The following is a 23,320-nucleotide window of genomic DNA, read 5'->3' on the forward strand; positions in this document are numbered from 1 at the left end:
TAGGAACTGTGTTGCAGCTCTGTACTGCTGCAGTTGGACAGACAATATAAGACTCCTTTAGTTGGCAAATACAATCACACAGGATTCAAAGTTTTTGGATTTGATTGGATGTCATTGCGGTCCAATTTCCTTTTCAACAAATTCACAGGTTGCTTTAGGATCATTCAAATGAATAAATCAGATAAAATAACTCATCTAAGTACAGTAACATACTAATCCTAATATACTTTATGTGCATAAAAATAAAAACTGCTTCAGCTTCCTTCCTTTTCTTATTCTTCCCCTTCCTCCCTGTTGCTTTTTAATGATGCAATGAGCTGCTAATTTCTTGTTCTCTTCACCGTAGCTCTATCCGTCCTACTCGTCACTACACAGTCTTTCTCTCTGAGGATTCGTCCGGAGATGAGCTCCAGTATGACGATGACTCCATCTCTGGGTTTCCTGACAGCTTTCTCTTCTCCGTCCCTTTCGAGTGGTCACCTCTGTACGCATCTTGCACTATTGACTAATTAATAAGCCTTTCTCACCTCATCTCTTTTCTTTCGAATCAAATGTGTGTATGTGTCCACATGCGTTTTTAAGCTTCACATTGAGGACATTTTGGTCATTGTACAGGGAAGTCTTGGGATTAGGTTTTGATTATAAGGTCAAGAGAGAATTCTGATTTACATAAGGCATTGGTAGGATTAGGTATGGCTTCAATGTTGATCATGCGTATCTATTTTGCTATTTGTTGGGGTGTGTTGTGATAGAGGTCTTCAACAGGTAAGAACCCAGCCCAACCCCAGTCTCTCAGTTAAAAGCGCCAGTACAGTGGAAACTGCTTTTAGTGATCATGGTTACAGTGATCAACCACTTATATGGATCAAAAAGCTTGGGACAGAATCATTCCTATACAAATGCTGTTTAAATAATTCGCTTATAGTAAGTAGTCCTCTTACAGTGTTCATTTTGGGTCTTTTCATACATGAAAACATATGGACGAAAAATTTAAAACTGTGGTAATTCTATTTTTTTACCTTACTCCCATGACACATGTGATATGTAATTAGCAACTGTGGCACCATTATTGGGCGTTGCGGGGTGTTTTTATTTGTAATCGCCATGAAGCAATCAGAAAATAATTTTTTATTCTTCTCATTCACCGGCTTTCTCGCTACCATTGCTCCCTCTCCTCATCCACTCTCTAGCTCGCTCGTCCACTGTTTTTCTCTCTCTCTCTCTCTCTCTCTCTCTCTCTCTCTCTCATCTTTTTAAAAAGGAGTCGGAAAGCCACATGCACATTGACGTGAACGTGATCATGACGGGAAAAAGAAAGTCTCTCTTTTTCTCTCAATGAAAAACATTGTCTCCTTGAAGCTCATGACAAACCGCCAAACTGCCCGTTTCATTACTTTGTATTCATGTAATAAATATACAAATGTCAATTAGTTGGTAATATGCATGATAAATAAAGAAAAAGAAAAAAATCGGTTATAATAATCATCCGCTTATAGTGATCAATTTGACCAGGACAGACGTGATCACTATAAACAGTTTCCACTGTATCAGTTTTGTTCTTACCTGCCTGGAGAGTTGTGTGATATGACGAAATACGTATACCACGAGATTACAAAGATTTGTCAATCGGCAGAGACTTTTTTGTATTATTTCCATTGAGATAACTATCCCTTAAACATCTCGGGCTGTATTAAGCCTTTTCGAGCTATTTTGCAAGTTTCCTGATTTGTCAGGTATTCAGGTAGTAAGTTATTTGACTCAAAAAAAACTGCAGTGCCCATGTTCATCATAATGGCAAAAATATAGGTTTAATGAGATTAGAGATGCAACGATTAATCAATTAGTTCCCAGCTATTAATCTACCATTTTGTTATTTTTCTGGTTTCTTTAGACTGCTATGACAGTAAACTGAATATATTTGGGTTGTGGACTGTTGGGGACAAAACAAATCATCTGAGGAAGTCACACAGGGCTTTGGGAAACAGTGATCGACATTTTTCACCTTTTTCTGGACCAAACAAACGTCGAGAAAATAATTGACAGATTAATTGATAATGAAAATAATTGTGGCAGCCATAAATTTGTTGACAATGAGAAAAATATACAATATTGCCAGCTTTATTTTTTAACAAAATTAATAAAGCAAAGTTAGAGAGAGTGGAGGGATAAGCACGGTATGTTGATCATAGATTTCAGACATTGAACATAAAAAGAGTTTAGGCTTCAAGATGTTATGAAGCAGGTCCATCTTTACTTTGGGAAAAAGGTCATTGGTCCATTTAAGGGTTGGGTATAGTGTTTTAACCCATGAAGACCTCTGGTGTGTGAGAGAAAGAGATACTGATAGAAATAAATGACCATTGGTCAAACTCTGTTCCTGCAGGCCACAGCCATACCGCTCCCTAAAGGAGGCTGAGCTGATGGAAGGGGATGATCCTGGTTTTGGGGCAGAAAGTCACACTGCTCCTCCCAGCCCAGTTACTGAGAAGTTCTCCAATGTCAACCTGCTGGGCGATATCTTCGGCTGCCAGGATGAGCCTGACAGCCAACCAATTACCTTGGCTAAAAGTCTTGAGGACCTGAGGACTCCTAAAGACTCCGAGGAGCTACAAGCCAAGTTCACCTACCAGGTCAGAGATCCAAATGTTCTGTAGCCAAAAGTTGTTAAATGCTTAACTGTCATTTCAAAAAATACAAGAATCCGGTCCAGATTTCAGATTTGGTCCTGAGGGCTAGATCGCCAGTTGATCAACACTTTGAACCAGAGAAAATATCTTGACAACAAAAGTTCAGATGGCCGTGAAATTTGGTGTGAATCATAGTCCTCAGAGAACGATTCCTTAAGGTTGTTGGTGACCACCTAAAAGTCTATCTGGTGTCACTGTCGTGAAATTTTCCCTTGACCAAAAAAGGATCTGGTCCTTGTCTTGCTGTCCATACTCTCCCAAACAACATGGATAAGCACTTGGACACTTTAAAGTTGTAGTTCTCCTATATTAGCACTTGCAGTCTGAATTATTTCTTGTGTTTTCAGCGGATGGACCTGAGTGTCAGTGAACATTCACGAACGCTTCCAGGCCTCAAGCTCTCCAACCCTTACAACAAGCTGTGGAGTGTAGGGCAGGAAGAACCAACCTTGCCTGTTTGTGTGCCTCCTACCTGTGATAGACCTCCATCTGTTCAACTTCCTGTGCTGACGGAAGCCCACTCCCCCATCCGCGAGAGCTTCGGCCCAGGCCCTGACCCTCTGGACCCTTCTGCTCCTGGCAACATCACCATTCCACGTCCTCACGGAAGGAAGACACCTGAGCCTGGTACTGTCCTTGCACCCCCCCTGGCCCAGTCACGCCCTAAACCAGCAAGAGCTGGTGAAGGAAGGACTACATCAGGGGGGCAAGAGTTTAGACAAGCCCTGAGCATGACCACGGATGGAGACCTGTTGAAGCCCTCCAAGGTCACAGAGGACAGTATAGATCTGATAAGCCTTCTAGACCCTCTTAACAGCTCAGCACAGACCAGTTCCACTTCAATGAGTGATGGGGGAGATATTGGTGTGTCGTCATCCTCTTGCAAACCAACCCTTCCAACCAGGTCTTACCCACAGGGCTTGCCTCCTTTCCCCCTACATCCTCACATATCACTCAACCCTTTTGCCCAGTCTCTCCAGCACACCTCCCCTCAAATGCATTACTCGCCGACTGTAAGTGGGAATCCCTTCAGTGCAGTCTACGGGCCTCAACCAGGCTCTTACTTACACACTCCACCCCAGCCACAGTCTTTTCCCACACTACCAGGGCTCTACAGACAGCATTCACCAGGCAGTTCAACTCTGCCACCCAACTATGGACTGCTCCAGTCAGCCTTCCCCTCCTCTGTTACCTCCCTGCCTCAGTCCTCTGCCAGCAATCACGCTCTTTCCAGCCTGGTGGACTCGACGTCTGTCCCCAGTACAGCCCCCAACATATTGGCAAAGCCACTTCGTGCTGAGGGAGACAGCCACAAGACTCAGGATCCTTTTGGCGACCTGCTGACTATGGCCAAGCCAGCTACGCCCCAAAAAAAGAAGGTGGAGGACCTTCGGAGGAGGTGGGAAACATTTGACTAAATCCTGTGAATATGCACTGAGTTGTCCCTCTCTGTACCTACTCAATCTTTCCTCATTACTGGATCAGGACCTTCTATTGAAGTTAAATGTGCATTAGTTCTAATGAGCACTGGCTCAGTAGAAGAATTATAACCTAAACTGAGATTAAAGATGTTTGTTATGCTACCTTCAAATACGACTTGACAGTTCTGTAAGATTCTTCCTAATCCTCTATCCAAAATTAATTTCACGTTTCAAAACCATGCTGAAGAATGAAAAAAAAAGAGTAGCGGACAACATCTGTGGGCTTTTCCATTTTCTAGCCTTAAGTTATGTCCCAACTTGAATCAATTGGAAAAGTACGAATTATGAAGTAGTGCATAACACAGACTGTACATACAACATTTACAGGCATTGTTAGGTAGCTAGTTAGCTAAAATTTGTTAGGAAACATTAGCTCATTAGGCTTACATTACTTCCCTTCATAGCAAACTTCAGTTGCTGTCTTGTCACTGGAAAAAATGAAGTTGGCGACAGCAACTTGAAAAGCACCGAATCTCTCAAGCTAACTCCCAATATTAACATTATAAACCATAAGATTTTCATTATATCTTAACCCATTTTTATTCTATGATGTATTTGGATTCTGCAATAACCTCTCTACAAAGTAGCTGTCATTGTTATTGCGGTTTACATGCACGCAGGATTCACAGGAAACTGTGCATGCACATAGTGGACTTGATGCAGAAGGCAATATTAGACCATGCGCTCAGTTTAACCGTGTCAGATGATATTGTTGATTGTCTTCTTTAATCTTCATTATTAAAATGACGTGACATAAAGAATCCTCTCAGTCCACAATGCGTTTGGCTGTGGTGTAAACAGATACACCAGTTCTTCTTTTTGTGTTTGCTGCCCCTAATGGTCAATGCAACTTATTTCCAATGGAACTCTGGGACTGGTATTATTAAAACACACTTGTCATTACCACCAGTAACCACAGGTGTTACCAATCAACCAGGACTGAAATCTTAAGGATCATAACTTACTATAATACACTTTGTAAGTGATACATTAATATATGATGAAAACATTTTTACTGTCAGTTTTACTGTGATTTATGACTGTTGTTACAGACTGTAATCACATGATTTTGTGATTATGGAGAACAATTGTGCGAATGCATTAGCAGTAATGTATTATTAACTCCGACAGAAGGTACTGATCCAGTAGGTGGGAGTGGTGGGAAATATGGTGACCCCCCCACAGACACACACACTCACCACCCCTCCCTAACTACCCTCAGCTCTGCTGCTGACCAATGACAAACAGGAGTGTGGACTGCCTCAACAGCACACAACACTTGAACTCACCTGTACCTGTCTAAGGATCGTCTTTGATATTTTATGTTGTTTCATTTTCCCACCATCACACACAAAGCCAGCCTTGCTTCAAGATGTTCAGATGCCAACTGTTCTCAGCCCGCCGCCACTCACTAACTACTAATACAATTCTTTGCACAGCACCCTCTCATGTCATCTGCCTTTAAAGCCACCACATTAGAGTAGTGCTCAGTATAGATCAGTATAGATTTGTGACTTTAAAAACAGCACGCAGTATTTCCTGAAAGAGGATATATGACACATTCACAACAGCATATGTCTTAATGATGTCAACTTGTATGATTAGCTTGTATTATTACTAGTAGCTAGTCTGCTATAGTTGATTAACATGCTAATGGCATTATGGTACTGTAGCTACAAAGTGTGGTGCATCTCAATCATGCAATTAGTTCACCTGTTGATGTTTTTATAGTAGCTCCATGCACAGTGCTGTTTTTTGTTTTGGGTTTTTGGGGTTTTTTGCCTTCATGATAAATCCCATCTTTGGCTCATCTCACTGACCTGTGAAAATGTGTTGCCTCCTACTGTTTTTTAAAACATTTTAAGAAAACCTCCAAGCCTACAATAGCCTGTAATATCCCTCAAATGATTTTAAGCATTTCTGTCTAATTAACTATGTGGGGACTTTGAAACACTTTATTGTATATTCTGTTGTTTTAAAGGGTCCTTTTGCCAATTCTGCTGCTGAAACGTATATGCACTCTAATTATTTCCTTCTGTTTTCTTGCCTTTAGTGAAGTATTTTGTGTTTGATGACATATTGGCTAATGAGTTTCAGGCTGCTTACACATTGTGATGTCAACTGTGCATTGAGAGCAGAAATAATGGTTCTCACAATTTTGCCACCAGCGTCTATTTCAGCTGTTTTGACTTCAACAACAGAATTTGTTGTGTGGGTGTAGCGCCTAGTGAGCCTTCACTGCTTTCCAGGTGATCTTTGGGGGGCGTCCATGTTGTGGTGAATGCCAAAAAGTCCTAATCATTTCAAAGTGCTGTACAGGTCTGGTTGCTGCTGTGTGTGTACAGATGACACTATGTTTGTTGTAAGACTGATTAAAGAGCGGTGACTAGTATTCTACTGCACTGCATTGTTTAAAATACATACCCTTCATCCTAACATGTCAGCGTAACTTGGTTATAATTTCACATGCAGGACATATTCATTACCTTACTTTTTTTTGATGACTGTGTCCATTCATCTATTGATCCATAGCAAGATGTCTTCTGGGCTACTTCATATTCTCATGTTCACCACAGGATGAATCCTGATTATTGAAATTGGACACCCTTGCTGTCCTCTAGATATTTCCACTTGCACTGCACTTTGGTCCTGAACAATATAACATCAAAAACAGGCTCCTCTAGCCACTATGAATTTGTGGTTGTCACAGGATCTAATGGTTTTAGTGACTCTCTGACCTTTTCTTTAGCACCACCATCACACTAGAATGTCCACTTGTACAAAACAAATAATATAATTAATATCAAAAGATTAAAGCCCACAACACTGTGCTGCAATTTGTCTGGCTTTATTAGACAAATGTAATTTGTCCAAACTTGAAGGGTCAAGCTAAAGTAACCCTGCACAGTTTGACGTGATAACTTAGGATTGCAGTGGTTTTTGGCTGAGACAGCCAGAGATCAGAGATGACCATCACTGAGTCAGCCTGTGGAAGGCTAGAACAATTAGTACACTTACAGCACAACAAGTTTCTTTGGAAAAAAAAATTGACCGTCAAATCATTTCAAATTAAGTCAAAAGTCAGTTTCTGTTGATGGTTTCAGATCCTCAATCAGTGCACTGTGTAGTAGTTGTGTAGGAGTCTAGGTGACTTACATTAAATCACACAAGATTCACAGTTCATGTAATTAATTTTTGGCACACTGCCAATTTGAAGAAAAAAAATACAAAAAATAACTAGTTTGCTATGTTTCCAGGAGTCAGATTATCTGTGAACATGATTAGCCTAGCTTAGTATGAAGACTTTATCCTATATCAAAAGCAAAATAATACACATTACAGCATTTTTTAAAATGTATTTATTTATTTGATCAGCAGCAGTTGTTGACTAAAAATACCTCCAACACTAACTGTTTCTAAAACCTCAGTACTGGTTTCTACAATCAGTGTTGTTCAGTCTGGTTGAACAGGACTTTGGTTTTCCCCTCAGTACGATTAGTTTGGGCAGATCTGAACACAGCAGTTGTACTTGGATGCAGCCCAAAACAACTAAGACCTTTAAGGTCTGGGGCAGGAGCAAGAACATAAACACAGGAAGAAGGTCCACTGGTCAAAACACAATGTAATGTCAATGACAATGAAAACCAACCAGAGTGTGATTCAAACGCACTAAAAGGTGCAGGTCAGCCATGTGCTGATTAAGGGAGCTGTCAATGAAGTCAGGTCTTAAGAGATCTGCATAATTATAAGAACTAAAAGGCAACAATGCATATTTTTTTTAACCAAACTACAAATTGTGAGGAGACTGAGATGTCCTAAAAAGGCTACCACCTAAACCTTTTTAATGAAATTAGACATGATGACCTCTCCTCTGCTGCCACCCTCTGGCCAAATCTGACATTTTTGTCCCACTAAATGAAAGTCTTATCAGTTTTTTTTAAAATACTTTATAATACTTTAATAATACTTTAATACGTACTTAATGCTTTTGCCCAAGCTTAGCCTAGCAGTTTTCTCCTGCTTCCAGACTTAGTGCAAAGCTAGGCTAACTACATACTGGATGCACAGACTCATCTGACTCTTGAGTAAGATGGCAAACGAGGATTTCTCCAAATGGCACACTACACCTTTAAATGAATATAATGTTAAATGTTTCTTTCTGTCCTGACAGTCTACTTTTCTATCATTAATTAAGTGAAAATGAAGAAAGAAAAACATCTCTTGCTTTTTTGCTACTTACAGTCTGAATTGTCCATGATGAACGCTAAATTAAAAAACTAAGAACTTAATTCTATATTTTATCTTTTTTTTTTTTTTTTATTTGTTTCTGTGGCAAATTAAAATATTTGCTGAGGAAGAATCCTATTTGGAAAACAGATCAGATTTGATATGGTAGTATAATCTAAAATCTTATGTCATTACTCTTCCCATACAAACTGCTTTTGCTTCATGCTTTTGGGTTTTTAGTCTAAAAGTACACTTGTGTATTGAAGATAAGATACAATAAGTTGGCACTAACGCGAAAACACCTGACTACACCTCACTTAAATAAGAGACCATCATATATTGATGGAACTGTTGTCCACTATCCTGCTGTCTTATGAATCCCTGAAGAATATTTGCTTTTTTTCATACAGTGAGCACTTTTAATTTTGACTTTTGTTTTTGCTTCATTGCTTGTTTTTGTGTCTTTCATAATTAAATATTGTTTGCAATCACTCTGACTGGATTCGGTTCACTCGCAGTCTCAGCAGGTTTGTGGTGCAGCTCATGTTGTTTGTACATCTTAATATTTACTTTCAAAATCATCTCTATCACATCCAGGACAAACCTGTATAACTGTGTGTGGAGCTCTGCAGCCCAGCATGTTGTAAACATAATGACTCCTTTGTATGTTGGAGAAGGACTTTCCCTCCCTCGGCTCTGCTTTGTCTTTGTTTTACATGTATCTTATTAGGTTTGAACTGATCATTTATCATCCACAGTGTACAGAACAATTCTACTCTGACCATCTGACTTGGCTTCATTAATCATTTTTAAACTTTTGCATCATTGTCACAATACAGTCCCATCAGAAAATATTAGGTTTGATGCTTTTTTTGTGTGTTGGCTCCACATCCATTAGATTTGAAGGGTGACTATCAGGTTAAAGTCCTGATTTTCAGCTTGAAAACTGCTATAATCAATATTTTTAAATGAACAATGGATGAAATGATTGTGTGTAATGTGAAAGGCGCTCATAGTGACAAACCTACTTAGAGTAATCAACAACTCTGAAGTTCCCATCAGTACTATGGAGCTTTTTAACCTCTTCTAGCACATTGTTTTGGTTTTACAGCTCACAGTGTTACAGCGCTCTCATCAAGCTGGTTTCCAGCAGCAGCAGGCAGTGAAAAAGCTCTGATAAAGCTACTGTACACTATCTACTCAGCACCAAAACTACAGACAGACACAGTCAGAGACTAGCTGGTGAACATAGTGGAGCATTTAGCAGCATTTAGCCATCTTCTCTGGTGATGTTCGGTCAGGCCCGGACTGCAGCTACTGTATCTTTACCTTTGGCTTGTTTGAGGGCTTTAGAGGGGACTGTTTAACGTTCATATCATATCACACCAGCAGAGCAGCAGGGGCCAGAGATTACTTAAATTAAACACATTTCCCATTAACTCATTGCTTCCTGTAGCCCACAAGACAGTCCGGGTTAGGTCTGGATCCTTACAAGCTATACTTTTTGTGCTTTTTCAAATAAACTGGCAAAAAGAAGGAGCAGGATAAGTGGTGCAGACATCGGATGGACAGAAGGTGTAAATTCATTTCTCATTTCACTTTATTGCTTGCTTATAATACATTATGAATGAAACATCCTGGATTTTGTACATCAAAATGAAGGAAACAAAGAAATGAATGACAATACTGAATGTGCAGCCAAGACTTAAAACTCTTACTAACATGAGTACATGTTGTTTTCTTTAGTACATTAAAAAAAACTTATACTGTACATCACATTTTTCACATTTTTAGTTACAGGATATTTCACTGTCTTTTTACTCCTGCTTTTACATTGTAAAATAAGCTTCTTTATTCCTTTCTTTTTTGTTTTGGTGCAACATTTCATTACATCCTAAAAAGTTAGCTTGATCTCCCAGAATACTGTCTTGAAAATCACTGGATTTAATGAATTCTTGATTGATTGTAAACATATGTGAAGATGCTACTGAAGAGGCCAAGACAAACATGAGCAGACACTCCCTTTGTGCACTAAAAGTCAAATTCAAAATTCAAAAAAAGAAGTTCAAACAAAAATATATTTACAGGCTTTACACACAAAATAAATGCCAGCTTGTGGATTAAGTTGTACAACTTACTGGCTTCCTAATAAAGAAAGCTAGACTGAGGATGTCATGTTTCATATACAAGGTACAGTGAATTGCTTTCACTCAGAATATCATGTGACAAAGTTGCCCTAACAATATTATAAACATAAAAGACAAGGACATTTAAATGGTGCGACTTGGAGCTTAAAATCTTCATCAAACACTCAGAGTAGTTTTTCTAGAGCACACCAAAGTGGGTGAGAAGTGCAGTAAGGGGTGAAAGCAAAGCTCAAGAATCAGAGTGCAAGGATTATGGGTCTGTGCAGCAAATGATACAAAGCTATTGTGTTCTTCCTGTGTTTGTCCACCTATTTTTGTCCATTACTATGTGTCTGTCAGACATGAAAACTCTGGGTCAGTAATGACACGTTCGGCCCTTAACAGGTTAGTGTTGCCATGACTCCAGCAAAGAAGTGAGAGCCTCCAACAGCTGGTCAAAAAGTTGATCAGTTTAACAGAAATCATCTCAAACAGTGCAGTTCTCTGAAGTTATTTTGGAAAGCTGTGAGACTCACACTCCTTGTCCCCAACATTGATCTTGTTTGAGTTCAATTTTTCCAAATCTCTACACTCTTTACATGAGTAAAATTTTGCAGTATCATGACCAATAAATAGGCTAATGGACAAAAATATGAGAATATGACAGTTTGTAACTTGTTGTACTCTCCTGTGAGTGTGCACCATGGCACATGGAGTGAGAAACAAAGAGGTGAACACATCTTGTGCAGAAACTATTCAGTAGCCTACATGTCCTACATGTAGCCAAACTGCCCACTGGCTCAGAAACACATCAGTGAATTCATCGTCCAAGACTAAAGTAACTCATGATAAGCAGGTGTGGTATCATCTCCTCAGTGAGTTAAACATCTTCTGCTGCTTTCAGTGCCTTTTTTATAAGGTGCTGTACATTTCCTGCTGCTCATTTTCAGTTTGCTCCCAAGTGAGGTTCTGTGCTGTCATCAGACTGTCATAGTGTCGCAGCACACTGCACAGTGCCTTCAGTGGGTTGAGGAAAGTTGAACCAATTGGTCCTAAGTGAAAACAGCCTCTGTGATGTCACCCACTTGATTCTGGGGGGAGTTCAGCTTTTATTTTTGTCCATGATGGAACTAGAAAGTCACAGAGGCTAACCCTGCTTTCACACCAAATGTACAAGACATGTGTCCAATGGTATTCCAGCATTGACAGGAGGTGGGATTTGCAGTATGAGAGAAAACTGGAATCCTTCATGTTGTGCATGTTTGAGTTTTCCAGAGTGATGGAATTCTACCCTCACCAGGAGGACAGGAATATCCTTTTAGAAAATTAATACTGAAATTATTTACATTCCGATGCCGTCAGATACTGTCCAGGTTAGCTGTTTGTAGGATGGTAAGGCTTTATAAGCTGAGCTGAGGTGGGAAGAGCAAGCTGCAGAGTATGTACCCTTCACGTTAACACACACATTCTTGATCATCATACCTCTACTTAAGCCTTCACGTCTTTAAAGTGGTGCTATATTTTTCAAAATCCCCACCAAAACCCACATTAGAGGTGAAACTGGAAAAAAATAAATTGTACTGACCTTCTATTAGAAAGCTTCCAATCACTCCAATACAGTCAGTGGCAAATTCACAAAGACTGGATTGTGGCCGCTGACTGCCCGTCTCAAGGTCTGATTCACAAAAGATATTGCGCTAATGATATTACAGCACAAACATGGTTTTGCAGCTAAGTGCAATTTGCCATTGTTTTGTGTCTGATTGCAATTATCCACGTGGCAAATTATAACTATTGTCTTTGAGCTAAGAACACAGTAGGTAGGACAATGACAGAGAGAAAGAAAATTAAATTTTCAGACCTCAAGCTACAAGTCCTAACCAACGAGGTGCAGAGGCATTCCTCAAAACTTCAGGCAAGGAATTTAAATGTGACATGTTCACTGGAAAGTCTGAGCGACATCCCTTAGAAATGGGCTTCAGTTACCACCAACTCTCTAAAGACGCTATTAATTTCATTCTAACTTTGTGTGGCTATTAGTGCACTTTGTGAATTGGACCGTTTTTGCAACAAAGCTCATTTGCATAGAAAGGGGCCGGTTTTGTGCCAAATGTATACCTAATTTAAAAACGTGCAAATAGCACACTATTTGCTTGGCAGTGCAGTTAGGGGTGCATTTTGCCCTTTGCGGTTTTACATGGTTTCTTTTTGTCTTATTTGTGCAGGTTACGCAGCTGTAAAAGTACGTAATCCTTTTGTAAATTCACCCCTCGGTGTTTTATTTAGCGCCAGCATTTAGTGGCCAGTGCAGGTACTACAGCTGCAGACCCCTGTGCACTGGCCTGACTTTGCTGGATGCTGCTAATGCTAATAATAATGCTTTCCTACAAATGCAACTCAGTTTCCAGCAGCTTGTGTTTTTAGAGCTTGACTGTGCAATGATACCTGAAATACAGTCCTTAAACTGTCCTTTATAAAGTAGCTACTGTAGGACTGTAAAACAGGTTTAAGGTCCTGACAAACTACAGTGTGTGGAGTTATACAATTATTTGTTTCTTTATTTTTCCCGCTCCTATCAATGAATAGCAAAGTACTTGGGGCTGTTTCTTCAGATGTCCAGAGTCTTTTATCAAAAATATATCCCCAACATGTTAAGTGTCTTGTACAGCAGCACCACTGGGCCAGTAACTGGTCACCACCAGGAGGGGGCTGCAGCCTACAACATATGTCCTTCAGCTCAATCCAGATATTCATTGGTCTAAACAGTTTTGACAGTGAGTCCTGTGCACCTGCCCGCAGTGCTCAGATCACCACAGTCAAACACCCTTCATTCATCAGATGAGTCTTTCCTCTGGTGGAACTTTGAGCATGCTGTCCATCTCCAGGCGAGCTCCAGCCAGCTCCTGAGCACTGGGGCTGTATGCACCCTCCGACTGGCGCTTCTTCCTCGCCGTTAAAAACATGAAAGTAAAGCCGATGATCAGGATCAGCACGCAGAAGCACAGCAGCGGGATGGTTACCACCAGCCAGGGAATTCCCTGTTTATGGGCTTGTTTCTGCAAACACACACAGAGCAGAGATTGTGCCTTAGTGATGAACTGAACTATTGTGAAAGCTATTTGTTATTTGTGGTTTGAATTTATTTTCAGCTAACTGAAATCACATGAAGGGTATATGCTGTATAACTAGTTCCCAAGATTCTCAGTCATTTCAAAATTCATTAAAACGCAGTGAGAACATTGCTTTAAAACAAAATAAGTTTTATAGTGTTCCTTAATGAACAAAGAATTAAGTTCATAAGTTGTTACATGCTGCTAGGCAACAATTAACCCTAACCCTAACCCTAACCCAACAAATTAAAAAATGACATTGCTTAACCTGTATAATAATAAAGAACAACAATGTAACCAACATACATTAGCATCGCAGGTTGGACCGCTGTAGCCGGGAGGGCATTCACACACAAACATGTTAAAACGATCCAAACAGGAACCACCATTTCGACAGGGGTTAGATCTGCACTCATTAATCTCCAATTCACATCTGGAAGACAGAAAATACATGAAGTCACATTTTGAAAGGGCATAATATATCATATATTAGATATATCATATAGCACAATTCATACACTGAGGGCAATTTCAAAGTGCTTCACATGTATTTAAAAAAAAGGTGAATCTAAAAGAGGGTGTAAAAGGTAATGCAACCAAATAAACTGTGTACATTTTAGGCCACTCCACGTCTTCAAAGACATCAACTGTATCTGACAAGTAGGTGTCATTAAACTTTACAAAAGCAGATTTTCAACGCAGATAGTTTTGGTTTTATTTGTCGAGGTTTTTAGGTGTCTGTCTCTAAGATTTGTGCCTTCAGCCCGATACAATGGAGGTGAATATAATCTGTGGTGCTGATGCAACAGAATTAATGATTACACTTGTCATTATTTAGCCATTTCTTGCCATTATTAATGCAAATTTAATTCACTATTAGTCATCTCTCTATTTTAATACTATGTCATTTCCTATTTTATTTTGTTAGTCTTGTTTTTATTAGTTTCTCACTGGGACTGGTGTGTTTTGTGTAACATGAGCACCCTCTGCTGGGCCACTACACACTTGGGGGGGGGGGGGGGGGGGGGGGGGGGGTGAACCCCAAATTGTGTTACCATACTGCTGTATCCTGTCCCTGTGGGGGGTTGCAGTGTAATACACTCTGTTAAAATAATTGAATAAGATCATTTTTGTTGGTGAAGACATATATTCTGTACTTTGTATGTTAAATGCTTTTGTGAATAATTTGCTGTAGGGTAATTTGTTGAGCACACCACATCATCAGTGAGTATGCTAGCTTGATTATAAGAAATCCAGCATTTAGCTTAATTCTTTCTTTCTTTGGTTTAGTATTTTCTGGAGCTTGCTGTCACAGAGTTGGCTGTGGGACACCTAAAACTATTCTGTTCTTACCAGGTACATGTATTGCCATTTTGTTTTGTTTACATGTAAAACTCTGCTACCAGTCTGCTGAGGACCTCTCTATGAACAGCTTTCAGAGTTACGCATATAACGAGTCTTGTCACAAAGTACAACAAAGCAACACGAGGATTGCCTCCTCACTGTAAATAAAAAAAAAAACGTTATACAGTATATGTTTGTAATTTGGGATAACTGACAACATTAACTGATAACAACATTTTTGGTACAAGTTTTGGTATAAACATAAAAAGGGTCAAGTCTATTAAAAGTGAGCCTACCTGCTGCCTGTAAAACCCGGCATGCATGTGCAGTTAGCTCCCCACAGCCCATCATGGCAAATTCCATCATTTGCACACTGGACATCTTTACCACACTGTATTGGTGGATAGTCCCACCTGTTGGAAAAAGTAATAAAATTTTGCTTAAATACAACCAAGCAAGAACTCTTTGTTGTATGCCAGAGCTACAGATACCACTGCCTGTTCAAAGCAGTATACAGATGAATGAGTGTGTACTCACTGGCACAGTGGGCCACTGTAGTCCTTGGGGCATATACAGGTGTACATGTTGGGTCCATCCTGACAGGTGCCTCCATGTTCACAATCATGATGCTCACACTCATCTAGATCCTCATCACACAGTGTGCCTGCATATCCAGGGTGGCACTGGCACTCAAAACCAGCTAAGTAATCCTTACAGGTGCCATGAACACAAGGCTGAGATGCACAGTCATCAGTGTCTGTCTCACACTGGTCTCCCTCCCAACCCAAGTCACACAAACAGCTGAATTTATTAAAGAGGTCTTCACATGTTGCTCCATTTAAACAAGGATCTGAATCACAAACAGGGGCGCTGGTACAACCCAAACGAATCTTTGGTTTTCCAACTAAATGGAACTGAGATGGCTGTGGGGCCTTATAATCATCCATAAAAGGAAGGTAGACTCCTCCGACCCTCACTGCACCCAAGCAGCCAGTGAAGCTCTCTGCAATGGCCAATGTGGCCCCCTTCTCATTGAGAAAGTGAAGACTCCCCGTGTGCTGTAGCAGACTGCTGGCGTCCATGATTCCATCCACAGTGATGATCCAGGGAGATGTTTCACGCTCTTTCTCAGCCATTGAGATGTTCACACGGTGCCAGCTTCCATCAGCCACCCGACGCACTCCTGTAAAGGTCAGTGTCTCGACACTGTTGCCAATGTGGATCTCCACCCGGACTGAAGAGTCCAGCAGGCTTACCATCAACAGGTCAGAGCCCCAGGAGGCCCTCAGGAGCACGGCATTCTCTGAACGGGTCCGCAGCTCCATGTATATGGTTGAGACAGGTTCAGCCAGGGAGCCTCCAGCACTGAACTGCACAGGGTTGTTCTCAAATGTGGCATTGTACACACCTAAAGGTCAACATGTAGAAATTATTATCAATTATTATTTTTATTTCATTTATTAAGGAAGCAGCCTGAAAAATTGGATTTGCATTTCTTTATTATGGAACCAGCAACCATTTAACTAGGGATGCACTATTCCAACTATTTCTCTCTCAATACCCATTCCAATGCCACAGCTCAGTACCAGTTGATACAAAATACCAATCTGATAACAAATCTGTAAACCTCACTGCTTGGAACTCATTGGGATCATTATTATGTAAGATAACATGAGGCTACAAACTGTGTCTGTACTAACTGTACCTTTTTATGCAAAAAACTGCCATGCAGAAGACCGCCCTAGCGTTACTAAACATTTAAGCACCTGTTCCTCAAACCACTGAAACCCTGAAATAGCTGCGTGCAACAGAATTTCTTCACCTGCCACTGCAGACAGTATAAACCCCAGTGCTATAAAGATAGTCATACATTATATATACCAAATAACCACTGTGACATATTAAAACTGGTAAGAAGAACTGATGATTGGCATTGTAATTTTTCCACATCATAGGTGATGTACTTTTAAGATGAATTTCGATATTCATAATCAAAGTTGTGGGTCATAATCTGTAGGTCTGTTTAAAATAACTAAATTTATAACAGTAAATTCCAGTTTTCCCAGGAAAAAAGTGATACTGAATATATTAAAATCATGGATGGGAAAACATTCAACCATAAGTTATACAGTATGTCCAAAAATGTCACACTCCTTTTATACTATTGCTACTAATAATTATTATTTGCATGCTGCTTACATAGGTCAGGTTTTTTTTTACAATATCTCAGATAGAGTGTGACTAACTTCTCACTAACCAGAGTTATAAATTTATGCAGATGGTCTTACATTCATATCCATCAGGGAGGTCCACACAATGGCCGCCATTGACACAAGGATCACTAACACACCACACACGTGTTTCACAGGTCTTTCCAGTGTAGTCCTCTGAACAGGAACATGTAAAATCGTTGAACGTGACAGTGCATTCTCCTCCATTTTGACAGGGCTCCATCTGCAGAGGCAAGCATTAAGGTTTTATTTAATCCAGACACAAGGAGCTCAGACAGCAAATAATCTTCAGAACAGTTTCAAAAGTGAAAAGCTTGATAGTGGTAGCTATGGTAGATATCCCAAACAGTCAAGGGTCAATACCCATTTTCCCATTTTGGGGACTGCCTCCTTCTGTCCATATTTTTAAGAGTGAATAAATTACAACAAGTTTACAAAGTTGTCTCACTGGAAGATACAACCTGTGCATTTATTGCTCACATATTTGTTTAGTCAGGGATGGGGGCTTTGCAGCCATTTTGACACTGGCTGGTTGAGACTTTTGGAATTCTTTTGGTCAAGTGGGAGCAATCATAGCTGTCAGAAAATGTTATTATTTCTGACCTGGAATCACAACTAAGAGGCTGGTGTGAATCTTTTTTGTGACTCAGCTGTTTATAATTATGGTCTGTATACATTATGAACGCAGTATAAGGAACACAGTTAAATGGAAGACAGTTACTGTCACAGAAACACTGTAAGGAAAAAGTAGATTAAAGGAACCACTTCCCACCTTGCACGTATCATCACTGATGCAGCCCTGCGTTACATTTTCAGCATCACTTGGTAAATACACATCTTCCCCATCTGAGCTGTTCCAGGCGTCCACATCCAGATGCACTGAGTCTAAACGAAGGTCCTGGATGCAACCTTTGTAATGCCCCCCCCAAACATCAGAGTCCCAGTCTCCCGGGAGACCTCCTACATATACCTGATCCCCACTGTTCACATTCACTTCAGGGATCTCCCCTATTCCATAGCGAAGGCCTGCATGCTCAAAGATCACCGTTCTATGTTGGACTTCCACTTGTAGAAGATGCTTTTCGCCAGTGGTCACAAATACTGGAGCTGAGAGTGGGGCACTGTTAAGCAGAGAGCTGACAAAAACCCTCCCCATCCCCAGGTAGACTGAGAAGTAGACCTCTCCCTCCTCTTCCTCTGTGGGTCTCCTTAGCTGAAACACCAGCCCATCTGGCTTTAGTGACCTCAGGAAGAAGGACACATTGAAGTTGTTCCCATGGCTCTTACCAACATCATAGACACTGAAACCCACTTTGTCCTCATGGCTGTATGTCCAGGAAGGGTATTCTGTCAGGGGGGAATTGGAAGTTTGGATAAATCAAATGAAAAATACTGTAGGACTAGAACATTTAATAATAGGACGTCAGTATCAGACTTTTATTGCAGGTGGCCGTCAAGTTAGAAATACTGTAAGTATGATTTTATTGTTTATGTAATGTGGATGTAACTATGTTGGCAGTAGTACAATGGTCAGTTAGTGGTGCAGCTACTGTTATTATGTTTTGCTTATCTTTCTGACAAATATTGGATAGCTTTACCTCCTTGGGACTCAATTATTTAATGAAACCATGTGAAATGTTTAGAGGAGAAATGTCTCTTTGGTGGAACTGCTAAAGACTAATAGACATCTAAAATGTGACAAGAGAGCCCCAACTAGACTTTCAGTAAGGGGTCACAAGCCAAAAAGTTGTGATGTAAAATCTTAATCTGAAAAGTAACTAGTAACTATAGTTGTCAGATAAACCTAGTAGAAGATGTGCAGTAGTTCCCTCTGAAATGTATTGAAGTAGAAAGTAGCAGAAAATGGAAATACTCAAGTAAAGTACAAGTACCTTAAAACTGTACTTAAGTATAGTATTTAAATGTACTTTAGTTACTGGCAACATTTCAAATCAAGTTGTTGCCATAAGCTCAAACAAAAACTCTACTGCTACTCTTGTATTTTCAACTATCTTTTTGGTTTTGGAATGACCGTGAACGGGCCCAAAAACATTAGCAAATTACATTTGTGTCCCCTTATTGTGATAACTACACTGGTAACAGTGCAACAACAGAATACTACACATATGAGGACTGGTTTGACAAGATCTGTCCATTACAAAAAAATGGCTGTTGGTAAAAGTGTTTACCTTCAGAGCATCTCTCACTATGGAAGGGACGGTAGCAGTCACAGTGGTAGCTGGTCCACAGGTCCACACAGCGTCCATGTCCAAAGCAGGGGTCAGGCTGACACCATTCAGTCTTACTACATCCCAGTTCATGACCTTGGTCTTCTGGAAATGTTTGGGGTAGGATAGGCTTAGAGTCTATCATCAGGTCTTCCATGCATCCAATGAAGGCTGTACCACTTACACAGTCCTCTAAAAGCTCTTCTGGTGCTCCACCTACATAAATATGAGTGAAGGCTTCAGAGGGCTGGAAAGGTGGTTCATCAGCACCACCATCTATAACTCTGCATCCATCCCTGTCACAGCCAGGGCCTTTCAGAATCAAAACTAGGCCTTCATTATCCACAAACACATGAGCATCCCGCCAATCTCCATCACTAACCAAGCCAGAAAACATTACATCCAGTTCAGACTCCTCAGAAAAGGCTTTGGCATGAAGACCACCATTGACAATCTCCAGGAGGAGGTGGTTGTCAACATCACCTCTGTAGCAGAGCAACATATTGGGTATAGTTGTCCGGAAGCGTAGCTGCACCCCAAAACCACTGTGACCACGGTGCTCAACCTCCCTTCGTGTCCTTTCTTCCACAACAACCTCAATGTGAATGAATCCTGGAGTGGAGAAAGAGAATGTTGTATGCGTAGAGCACTGCTCATCATAGAAGCCATGAGGGCACAAGCATGTGTGGCCATGTTCACCACCCTCTAGCCATGGGTGGCAGGTGGCTCCGTTCTGGCATTCATGGTCCACACAGCCGTAGAGCTTCACATCGCAGTGATCGCCTCCCCAAGGAAGTTGACCTGGTTCTGCCTCAGGACAGTGGCAGGTGTAGGATGCCCTGCCATCTTCACACCAGCCACCATTTTGACAGGGCTGGCTCTCACATTCATCAATGTTCACTTCACAGAGGTCACCTGAGGGAGACGATAGAGATGGTTAGATACTGTATGATGGAGGATACTGATGGAGAGCGCACCAGAGCTGTATTGGAAAAGAAAGGGGGGAGATTGTCAACAAATCAACAACAAATGTGTTTGTCATGTGTTTGTTTTTTTGTTTGTTTTTTTTGGGAGGCATTCACACCCTTTTTTTGTATTGTATAACGCACAGCATATAGGCGAACAGGAAACAAGGGGAGAGAGAGAGGTATGACATTCTTTAAAGATCTCTGGCCAGAGTCAAACTAGGGATATTGCATTTATAAGTATGTGCCTTAACCTTTCGGCTGACATTCGTCCATCTCTCAATGACATCTGCAACAATTAGTCGATTAATCAATTAGTTGCCAAGTATTAAATTGATCTGCAACTATTTTGATAATTGCTTAATTGTAATTTTTAAGGAAAAAAAAAGTCCAGATTCTCAAATGTGAATATTTTCTGTTTTCTTTAGTCCTCTATGACAGTAAACTGAATATCTTTGGGTTGTGGACAAAACAAGACATTTGAGGTTGTATCTTGGGTTTTGGGAAATGGCGATTGACATTTTTCACTATTTTCTGACATTTTATGGACCAAACAACTCACTGATAACACGAGAAAATAATTGACAGATTAATCGACAATGAAAATAATTGTTAGTTGCAGTCCTACTCTCAATACTTGAAAATCTATAAAAATGTATAGTCTATTTGTATAATCTACAAATATATAGTTTCATCTTTAAAAAGTGTATTTGTCTTGTTTTTTAATATTTTTGGGCACTTTTGCCTTTATTAGATTGTAGACAGCAGCAATGTGAGGAGGGAGAGAGAGGAGATGATATCCAACAAAGGTCCCTGGCTGGACTTGAACTGGGGACATTTTATTATTCCACTAGAATTTAAAAGTTCTCTGGGACTGAACAATGTTTGGCTGCACATCATGAGTTTCCCACCAGCATATCAGTTGGATTTGTGTGAAGTTTGTCATAGTTGGCTCATTACTGATGTTAGTCCACTATAATTGCAATAACTGTAAGCAATTTTGATTGATTTGTATTTCATTTCTGGGCATGTTTTTAGTGATGTTTCAGCTTCGGTCATTGTGATAACAGCAGGAATTGTAAAATGTTCTTTTATGTTGATACAACAAGCGCTGCCACTGATACAAAGGGTATTTAGCACTTACAGTATTCTGTTCTTAACATGCAACTGTCTGTGTATTACAATACAAGTATAAGACTCACCTAAAAATCCAACAGAGCATGTACAGGTGTAGCCATTTATTTGATCCACACAAGTGCCTCCATTCTGGCAGGGTTCAGATTCACACTCATCAATGTTGACAGAGCAGTTCTCTCCTGTAATGTGAAAGAGATGGAATGTTTGTCAGTAGAAGTGTGAGAGCTGAAATTTTTTGCTGATTGGTTTCTTTCATTTAACCAACCTGCAAACCCTGGCTGACATTGGCAAATATATCCAGCTGCGTCTGCAAAGCTGAGCTCCCAGTCCAGTTCCCAGTGGGATGGATCCGAACGCTCAAAACATTCCCCGCCATTCTCACAGGGCTGCTCGGCACACTCATCAATGTCAATCTCACAGTTTGGTCCTTCATAACCTAGAGGGAACAAAATACAAAATGTAGTTTTATCTGTTTTATTCACACTGAACAGAAAAAAACTGAGACCCTGTGACTAATGTTCTCAGACCTTCCTCAATGCAGCATCAAAAAAATCTCAATTAGTTCTCAACTAGTTCAAAATGCAGCTACCAGAATCCTTACCAGAAACATGAGATTTGAACAAATATCAGTTCTGTTCACTGGCCCCCTGTTTCATTCAGGTTATGCTACAAACTACTACCTATTACTTACCAAACTCTTCATGGATTAGCACCTCTTTGTCGAACGGAACCTTTAAACCATTACATTCACCCATATACACTCAGATTAGAGGATGCATGCTATTTCATTATCCTGAAGATAAAAAAGCAATCTACTGGTAGTAGAGCATTGTCCTACAGTTATCCATTACCATGCTCAATCAGAGAAGCAAAACAAAACTAACAACCTACTTATCTTTTTCTTTTATACAATGTCAAACTCAGATTATATAACTGTTACATTGTAATGTTTTTGATTTTAGCCATGCTCATAGAACCATAGCTCTAGGGTCTGTATGTCAGTCTTTCTTACTTGCTCCACACTCAAATAACTATTATTACTACTGGATGGATTGCATTCATGGTCCCCAGAGGATGAATCCTACTGACTTTGGTGATCCTCTGTCTTTTGAAATATCTCAACATCTACTTGATGGATTGGCAGAAATTTGGTTCAGACATTCATGTGTCCCTCAGGATGAACTGTAATCACTTTGATGAGCCGTTGACTGTTCATCTAGCGCCATCATCAGATCAAAAGTTTATTTTGTCCAATACTTTATTTTATGAGCGAATACTGGCAAAACAAATGACATTACCTCTAGCTTCAGCTGTACTTTGAGTTTACTGCTAATTAGCAAATGTTGGCATGCTAACAGGCTAAACTAAGATGGTGGGCATACTAAATATTACAGGCTCAATTTAACATTCTTAACATTATCATCGTAACATTAACATTAGCATGCTGATGTTAGCATTTAGCTCAAAACAGCACTGTGAAGCCTCACAAGCCATTAACATGGTTGTTGACTCTCAGTCTTTTTGTTCCTTATTGACAGTATATTGCTAATAAAAAACTGATGTACATATTTGTTGTATTATTTTTATATTATTTAAGTACAGTATTAGTATTTGTGATTTTGTTCTTTAAATAAATGTACTTTTAAGATAAACGGTTGGATTCAATGTCCTGGTGCAAAGCAAAAATACTAATTCTGCCACTATTACAGTGAATGACTGCAGTCTCATGTGTCCTCTGTGAGTAACTCGGAGAACAGAGAGTTATGTGCAGGCAGGTCAACTGA

The 23,320-nt window shown here is 40.1% G+C and overlaps 2 protein-coding genes across 5 annotated transcripts in view; one reads left to right on the forward strand and one right to left on the reverse strand.

Moving 5' to 3' along the window:
• The window catches only part of dennd1a (DENN/MADD domain containing 1A), a 34,051-nt gene extending 27,447 nt beyond the window's left edge, over window positions 1–6,604 (forward strand). For 2 of the 4 annotated variants that reach the window (XM_044333282.1, XM_044333283.1), the window contains exons 21-23: window positions 347–484; window positions 2,384–2,630; window positions 3,035–6,604. In XM_044333282.1, coding sequence (XP_044189217.1) covers window positions 347–484; window positions 2,384–2,630; window positions 3,035–4,105 — 1,456 coding nt within the window. In that variant the 3' untranslated portion in view covers window positions 4,106–6,604. The remainder of the gene's footprint in view (window positions 1–346; window positions 485–2,383; window positions 2,631–3,034) is intronic. The other 2 variants (XM_044333284.1, XM_044333285.1) reach the window with 1 other exon arrangement.
• Window positions 6,605–9,973: 3,369 nt separating this feature from the next.
• The window catches only part of crb2a (crumbs cell polarity complex component 2a), a 33,627-nt gene continuing 20,280 nt past the window's right edge, over window positions 9,974–23,320 (reverse strand). Inside the window, exons 5-13 of the mRNA XM_044334642.1 lie at window positions 21,802–21,972; window positions 21,602–21,715; window positions 19,396–20,349; window positions 17,979–18,553; window positions 17,264–17,429; window positions 15,513–16,383; window positions 15,272–15,388; window positions 13,938–14,064; window positions 9,974–13,577 (exon numbers count right to left, since the gene is read on the reverse strand). Coding sequence (XP_044190577.1) covers window positions 13,356–13,577; window positions 13,938–14,064; window positions 15,272–15,388; window positions 15,513–16,383; window positions 17,264–17,429; window positions 17,979–18,553; window positions 19,396–20,349; window positions 21,602–21,715; window positions 21,802–21,972 — 3,317 coding nt within the window. The 3' untranslated portion in view covers window positions 9,974–13,355. The remainder of the gene's footprint in view (window positions 13,578–13,937; window positions 14,065–15,271; window positions 15,389–15,512; window positions 16,384–17,263; window positions 17,430–17,978; window positions 18,554–19,395; window positions 20,350–21,601; window positions 21,716–21,801; window positions 21,973–23,320) is intronic.

This window comes from Thunnus albacares, chromosome 18 (assembly GCF_914725855.1).
Source record: "Thunnus albacares chromosome 18, fThuAlb1.1, whole genome shotgun sequence".
Taxonomy (NCBI): domain Eukaryota; kingdom Metazoa; phylum Chordata; class Actinopteri; order Scombriformes; family Scombridae; genus Thunnus; species Thunnus albacares.